The 8,332-nt window shown below is 36.6% G+C and overlaps 1 protein-coding gene across 1 annotated transcript in view; it reads left to right on the forward strand.

Moving 5' to 3' along the window:
• The window catches only part of LOC106884496 (S phase cyclin A-associated protein in the endoplasmic reticulum), a 225,176-nt gene that overhangs the window by 57,393 nt on the left and 159,451 nt on the right, over positions 1–8,332 (forward strand). Inside the window, exons 21-23 of the mRNA XM_052973411.1 lie at positions 2,555–2,667; positions 2,828–2,951; positions 5,174–5,394. Of these exons, the coding sequence (XP_052829371.1) occupies positions 2,555–2,667; positions 2,828–2,951; positions 5,174–5,394 (458 nt within the window). The remainder of the gene's footprint in view (positions 1–2,554; positions 2,668–2,827; positions 2,952–5,173; positions 5,395–8,332) is intronic.

An 8,332-nucleotide genomic window follows, 5' to 3' on the forward strand; every position in this document is an offset into this window, starting at 1 on the left:
AGAAATAATAATTTCTTAAAGTATGTGTTAATCCCCATGTGGGTACGTGGAGTAAATAAAATCATTACATAAACAATTAGATAGAAGAAATAATAATTTCTTAAAGTATGTGTTAATCCCCATGTGGGTACGTGGAGTAAATAAAATCATTACATAAACAATTAAATATAAGAAATAATAATTTCTTAAAGTATGTGTTAATCCCCATGTGGGTACATGGAGTAAATAAAATCATAACATAAACAATTAAATATAAGAGCGTGGCCATTGCCAGTACCTTCTTAAAGTATTTGTTAATCCCCATGTACCCAGATTTTGTGGACAGCCTGTATAACAACATTGACCAAATTATTGGATGAGGTTATATATCACTGGTTATGATGCGCTTCACGTTTTAGCGTTTGAATGATGCCACCTTGCTGGTTAGTCTGATTGAAAGGTTAGTCTGTCGCAGGGTTATCCATTTACAGCTGAGTGGACTGAAGCAATGAAAACCGAAGCGTTTTGCTCATGAACAGGTATCACCCGGTCTGGGAATTGAACCCATGATCTAGTAATCACACACACACACACACATAGTTATTCTGTATTATTTAGCAGGTGTTCACTGAGATATTCACCATATTTTTTAAATGGCTGTCTGAGCAGGTATTGCTATGAAAGAAGATAAGCAATTTTCTTGCTGCAAAATGAGGCTTTCTACATGTGTGTGAGTGAATACAGCATTTGTTTATGTGTTTTGGTACCAAAACTTAAACTTTCTCATTACATTTTTGTGCTCAAACTTGTCACACTTTGATATAATAATATATATATATAATCTGAACTACGTAAATACATATTGCAATCCTTGGTACTGGCTGAACTGGGTTTGTGCCGCTTGCCTCTCATCACCCCTGTGATGTTGTAACCTCACACTCGAATCAATACATCCAATCCTTCTTCCCCAGAGTGTCACTCCTCTGGAATTTCTTCCCCTGCACATGTCTTGCCCATTGGTTTTGACTTACTAAGATTCAAGAGGAGCATTAAAAGCACCAAATAGGTCTACATTGGCCTGGAAAGGCTTTGGATATTGCCCTTTCCTCCAGATCCAGTAAATAATAATAATCATCATCATCATCATCATCATCATCATCATCATCGTTTAACGTCCGCTTTCCATGCTAGCATGGGTTGGACGATTTGACTGAGGACTGGTGAAACCGGATGGCAACACCAGGCTCCAGTCTGATTTGGCAGAGTTTCTACAGCTGGATGCCCTTCCTAACGCCAACCACTCAGAGAGTGTAGTGAGTGCTTTTACGTGTCACCCGCACGAAAACGGCCACGCTCGAAATGGTGTCTTTTATGTGCCACCCGCACAAGCCAGTCCAGGGGCACTGGCAACGATCTCGCTCGAAAATCCTACAGGAGCCAGTCAGGCGGTACTGGCAACGGCCATGCTCAAAATGGTGCATCTCATAATAATAATAATATCGAATTTTGGCACAAGGCCAGCAATTTCGGGGGAGGGGATTAGTCGATTGCATCGACCCCAGTATTTAGCTGGTACTTATTTTATCGACCTTGAAAGGATGAAAGACAAAGTTAACCTCAGCAGCATTTGAACTCAGAACAAAGACTGATGAAATTTTGTTAAGCATTTTATTTACCCTGAAAGGCAAAGTAGACCTAAGCCCGGGCAACGCCGGGGTGCATTGCTAGTATATTATATGATGTATTTCATGTAACACGAGCCTTAACGCTAACGGTCAGTATGGTATAGGATACGCAGTAACTCGTTGCTTCCACATGCTAGTGTCAGGAAATATACTTTATGTAATTTACAAAAATGAAAATATTGCAAGGGAGGCTACTCCGTAGTTTTATGACAGAGTTATCTTTCTCGAGATTTAAAGCTATCTTCTTTTCGCTTTTGGACGAAGTCGGTGATTGTTTTCGATAACATTAAACGACTTGCAGTTTATGTAAATAGAGCGCCTTAGAGTCACTAATTTTGATGAAATTATCAGCGATTACAATAGGCAGCTTCTGCTCAGTTGCGGATTGAAATTTTGACTTCCAGATGAGTGTGTGTGTGTGTGATTATAATAAACCGATTTCCCCATATTACACACACCCGCACTTATGTATGTATGTATCGATCGATCGATCAATCAATCAGGCGAGCTCGTAGCATCATTAACACAGCTGACAAAATGCTTCGCAGTATTTCTTGCAGCCGTTTTGTGTTCAAATTCTGCCGAGGTCGATGTTGTCATTCATCTTTTAGGGGTCAATGTTATCGAGTAGCTCCACACCCAAAAAATAATTTCAGGGTTTGTGCTTATAGTAGGATGTGTGTATATGCAAATATATATGCATGTGCTGCATGCAAAAATATGTACGTATCTGTACAAACACACATCACATGCATCTATTTGTTGAAGAATTAAACTGTCACCCACCATCATTCACTTTTACCCCAGCGCCCACACCCACCTTGTTCAATGTCCGAAATTCCTCAATATTTTACCGTTTCTTTTATTTTTTTTTCTTCACTTTTTTTCAGCTCCCAAATGATGACCAATTCAGTTTTCGTATTCTGGGAGGACTGACAACACTGAGTCGCTTACTTATTCTCATGGATGGACCATCAAATGCAACTTCAGTTATTCCGCTCAAGTAGGTTGTGTCCCCAGATCGGCTTTAAATTTTCTCTCAGACAATATTGTAACTCTTTCATTGCAAACCTAAAACTTTCTACGTATATCAGAATTTAACTTTTTGTACCTGAAAATTTCAACTTTAATCTGCTAAATTGTATTTTATCATTTCTTTGCAGGTCTTTGGTTTTGTCATGCTCTGTGTTCAGACAAGTGTGCAAGGGATGTTATGATAACTGTCACTATATGTTGTTTAGTAATAAGATTGGTATTCTCGTAGACCTCCTCATACATCAGTTAACAGTAAGTATTTATATGCAATTGTATATATTCATAAAAATTTATGCAAATATTGAACAATAAGAATGAGTACTCAAGCACCGCATTGGTGAATAAATATTCTTTATTTGTGGATGAACAAAGTTTGAACAATTGTGAAGGCAACTTCACATGAAACCATTGGTAGCCTTGTTAACCCACAGAGTTTATAGAAATATATAATATTTCTTTGCGTTTCAGTGCTGCCTTTGGTTGTAGTGAAACTAGTGTAGTAGTAATAGTATCAGTAAGTTGCTACACTTGCCTGGCCTCATAATCTTCGATGAATTTACTTAGTGTGACCTTTCATCATCATCGTTATAACTACAACACAATCCTTAGCTGTCCTCGTTAACCACAGGCAAATATTTCAGTTGTCATCAAAGCACTGACTCTTTAGAAAGAAATTTTAAGTAAGAACCAGGTTAGAAGACTACCCTAGGTGCAGACATTGTTCTGTGGATAGATACAGAATTTGCTTTTGTAATTATGCGGTTGTGGGTTCTGTCTCAGTGTGTGTGGCATCTTGGGCAAGTGCATTCTATTGTAACCTTTGGCTGATTAATGTAGTATTTAAATGAGTTTTCCCATGGGCCCGTTTTAATATGCTTATCCTTATGTATGTGTGTAGATCACTGACCACTACATTTATATATTTTTTCTCTCCTTGTTTCTTTCTGTGTTCCTTTCAGTTGAAGTGCGTAGGCTCGAAACGTTAGACTTTCTCTATTCCTGTGCGTTATGCTAATACCTCCATTTGTTGTTTACACCACCTGTCTTCGTCTGTTGTTTTTTTCGTAAATTCTCCCATATATACATAGGTACTGTAAGTTTAGAGGGAATACTTGATAAGTGTAAGCACCTGTATATGCCAGATAGTGGCAGAGGTGAGAGAATATATCAAGCATAAATTAATTTAAGTTCTGTTTTTAATTTTCACTCCGGAAAGGAATATTCGGATAGAATGGGGCTTGCTAAAACTAGGCCGAAACAGCTGTAAGATTAAACTTCTGTTCATCCTCTAATTCCTTATGTACTTTGTACTTCTATATGTAAACCATGTTGGCAAAATAACATAGTCTGCCATGGACACCTGTGCTTTGGTTCTTTCTTTCTTTTTCTTTTCTTCCTTTTTTTGTCACTTTTGCTATGAATTAAATTAATGAATTCAACGGGATACACCGTCTGCAAGTAGTTGGGTTCAGCATATTATCCTCCATTTTCTAATTGTTACACAAATTTTGGGTAAAACCTCCACTTTTACCTGCTCCCATTGATTGCACCTAGTATAGCACTAGTGTAGCAATAATTGGGTACCCTCCCAGCAATATACTGGATAGATACTATCCCTTAGTGGGTTGAACCCCCAACCCCTAACTTTCACGTTATATATATATATATATATATATACATACATACATGAAATTTTGAATTTAGTTCATGGACCTCTAGTACTACCTTTATGGACCACCAGGGGTCTGCAGGCCCCAGGTTGGGAACCACTGCAGTTGAGCTTGGTTTCGTCCTTTTGCCTTGCCAGCTCTTGTCAAACCATCCAACCCATGCCAGCATTGAAAACAAATGTAAAATGACAATGATAATAATGATACAAAGCAGTAATGAACAGAATGACAATGTGTAATGCCCAAATATTGATTCTGGTTGTCTCTGCTTTGTCTACTTATTATAAAATAGCAACAACAGTATTTTCTGATGAAGTTCAGGAAGTTGATAAAATTGATAAAATACTTTCCTGAATTGCATTTTGAGTTCAAGTCCTTGGTAAGGATTGACTTTGCCTCTCTATCCATTTAATCCAATTTCCTTTCAGACATCTCTAAAAAATATATTTCTGCTTCATCATAAATTAACTGCGTTGATGAAAGAGCCTTTAGGGTTGCTGCTTGGCTTGTTAAAAATAGCAACCAAATTCCCTCAGAATCACATCCTATCATTTTAGAAAAGACATATTGGATAATGTGGCCATATTTTCACTGCATGTCAGAAGTCAATGAGATGGTCATGGGTTGAATGGCTTTGATGACAGAAGTGTGCCTGATTTAGTTTGAACTGAAAACAAATCAATATTTTGAATATCATATTCTACAATAACAGTTTTTTTAAAATCATTTGCTTTTTTTTTTTCATCTCTCATCCTCCTGTATAAATAATAATAATAATAATAATGATGATCTTTTATTTTCTAGAATCTGCTTCCAGACAACCATTCTTCTGGAGACAAACATAACTCTGGACCCAATACCAAGTTGCCTTCTGATTCTCTTTCCATTAGCTTGATGCAGTTGATCTCTTCCATACTGTCATGCTTGGCCAAAAACAATCCTTTGAGTAACTCAAGCGAAGCCTCTGTTGAACGGATGAGCAGCAGCGGAGATGCCTTCCTTAACCGAGGCAATGACCTTATCAGGTAAATGGCCCTTTGATTCTCTTGCTTTGGCTTTCTTTGTGTGTGTGTATGTGTGTGTGTGTTTCTGTTTCTTCCTTCCTGCTTATTGCCAAGGTGAAATATTTATGAAAGAAACCCTCATATCAGGCGTAGGAGTGGCTGTGTGGTAAGTAGCTTGCCTACCAACCACATGGTTCCGGGTTCAGTCCCACTGCGTGGCACCTTGGGCAAGTGTCTTCCACTATAGCCTCGGGCCAACCAAAGCCTTATGAGTAGATTTGGTAGACGGAAACTGAAAGAAGCCCGTCGTATATATGTATGTATATATATATATATATATATATATATATATATATATATATATATATATATATATATATATGTATGTGTGTTTGTGTCTGTGTTTGTCCCCCCACCATCGCTTGACAACCGATGCTGGTGTGTTTATGTCCCCGTAACTTAGCGGTTCGGCAAAAAGAGACCGATTGAATAAGTACTAGGCTTACAAAGAATAAGTCCTGGGGTCGATTTGCTCGACTAAAGGCGGTGCTCCAGCATGGCCGCAGTCAAATGACTGAAACAAGTAAAAGAGTATCATCTGCTTTACACCATTAAACTGGAACAAAGCCCTTAATATTTTAATTGAGAGGTAGTGGTTTGGGGTACATTTACTGATCTTGTCTCCAGATCTCTGACAGGGGCTGACTTGGTGAAGTGGTTACAGTATCAATTAAAATACCTTACAGTTTTTGGTCTCAATCATTGTTTTCCTGGGTTTATTTTTTTTTTGTTGAGTTCAAATACTGCTGAGGTCAACTTTGCCTTTCGTCCTTTTAAGATCAACAGAAAGTACCAACCCAGAGTAGTAGTGGACTAATGGAGTGGTTAGTGTGTCGGATACGATGCCTTACTGTTTCTGTCCTGGCTTTCTGTATTCTATGACAACACTTACAGCATCACTGAGTCCATGTTGTATGAGCCTTAGTCTTTCTTTTGGACAACATCGGTGACATAAAGAAGAAAGCCTTTTGTAAATGGCCAACTGGACAAAGCGGCCATGCCTATGACTTTATCAGGTTCTCATTGACCAGTGGAATTATTGTTGTTAATGGTCTGGTCAAACTGTTGAGGGTCAACATCTGGAGGAAAGAGATGAGTGGAGAGGAGATTCTAGTGGGATGGTGTTATGGGGAAGAAGGCACAAGGCCAGCAATTTCAGGGGGTGGGGGGTAAGTTCAAATGGTACTTACTCTAGCAATCCCCAAAAGATGAGAGGCAAAGTTAAACATGACCGAATTTGAAATGAGAACGTGAAGTCAGACAAAATGCTGCTAATCATTTTGTCCGGCATGCTAACGATTCTGCCAACTCACTGTCTTACATCACCCAATAATTTTTTAGAAGTGTTTGGACGACGAACTGTTAATGACAGATATCTGTTTAATATATATAGTGTTGTCTTGGTGTGCATTGAGAACCCAAATCCTGAGATCCATCGCCATTATTCCAGGTTTATGGACACAACTTTTCTAATTTATGCCGTATGTTGTTAATGATATAGATTAAAGTTGAGAGAGAGATCAGCACTAACGGTGAACAATTAAATTGCCAGAATCAGCAAAACATGTACTTGATTTGATTTGTGTATCTATCTATCTATCTATCTATCTATCTATCTATTTATCTATGTATCTATCTATCTATGTATCTATCTATGTATCTATCTATGTATCTATCTATGTATCTATCTATGTATCTATCTATGTATCTATCTATCTACCTACCTATCTATCTGCCTATCTATCTATCTATCTATCCATCCATCCATCTACCTATCTATCTATCTATCTATCTATCTATCTATCTATCTATCTCTCTTTATATATATTAAAAAATGTATATGTAATGGCTGTGTATATGTTTGAGTATATGTGTACGTGTGTGTGTGTCTGTATTTTAGAGTTTGCATTCTTGTGTTTGTGTGATTTGTTATTTGTTTTGCTTGTTACTGTATGTTAGTATTGATACGGGATATATCTGTGTTTGTGTTTATGCATTTTTGTGTATGTACATATGTATGCTATATCTGAATGTGTGCGTGTGTGTGTGGGGGGGCATGTGATACATGTGAATGCTTTGTGTGTATGTGTTATGATATATTTAAGTGTTTGTATGTGTTTGTATGTGTGTGTGTGTGTGTGTGTGTTTGTCTTTTTTCATACATTTATGGATCTGCTTTGTGCCTCTATAAATATCGGTGGCTCTTACAGAAATCTGTGTAGAATTATGAAAACACTACTGTTTTTTTATTCTTCTTTGTGTTATATTTTAAATGACACACAAACTCATAAACAAACATGCATATAATACACATTCTGGTCTATACACATCTACATACAACATTATGCTTGCTGATGGAACTGTATTATGTTAGGGTCATAGATATATATATATATATATACATATATATATATATATATATGTGTGCACACATTTATTAGTGTGTATATGTATATATATACACAAATATACTTACATGTATGTATGTATGTGATTGAGTGTATGCACATGTATATAATTTTTTCCTTCCCTCAATTTTAATATAAATATCAGAATTTTATTTTTTACCTCAGCATCAAAAATGTTTGAGGTGAAACTGAACACAAATATGTTTCTATTATTATTTTTATTATCCACCATCTTCATCATCATCATCATCATCATCAGTATATCTGATTTGTAACCTTGCTATTACTCTTCCAAAATGTGATGGAAAATGACAGTGCCTTTATTATTATCATTATTATTATTATTATTATTATTATTATTATTATTATTATCATCATTCTTTTTATTTTTTAAAGACCTTTCCATTAAATTAGAATTTTTTTTTTTTACTCTTCTGATAATCATACATATATACATACACACTCACATAGACATGCACATAAATATACAC

This window comes from Octopus bimaculoides, chromosome 15 (genome assembly GCF_001194135.2).
Source record: "Octopus bimaculoides isolate UCB-OBI-ISO-001 chromosome 15, ASM119413v2, whole genome shotgun sequence".
Taxonomy (NCBI): Eukaryota; Metazoa; Mollusca; class Cephalopoda; order Octopoda; family Octopodidae; genus Octopus; species Octopus bimaculoides.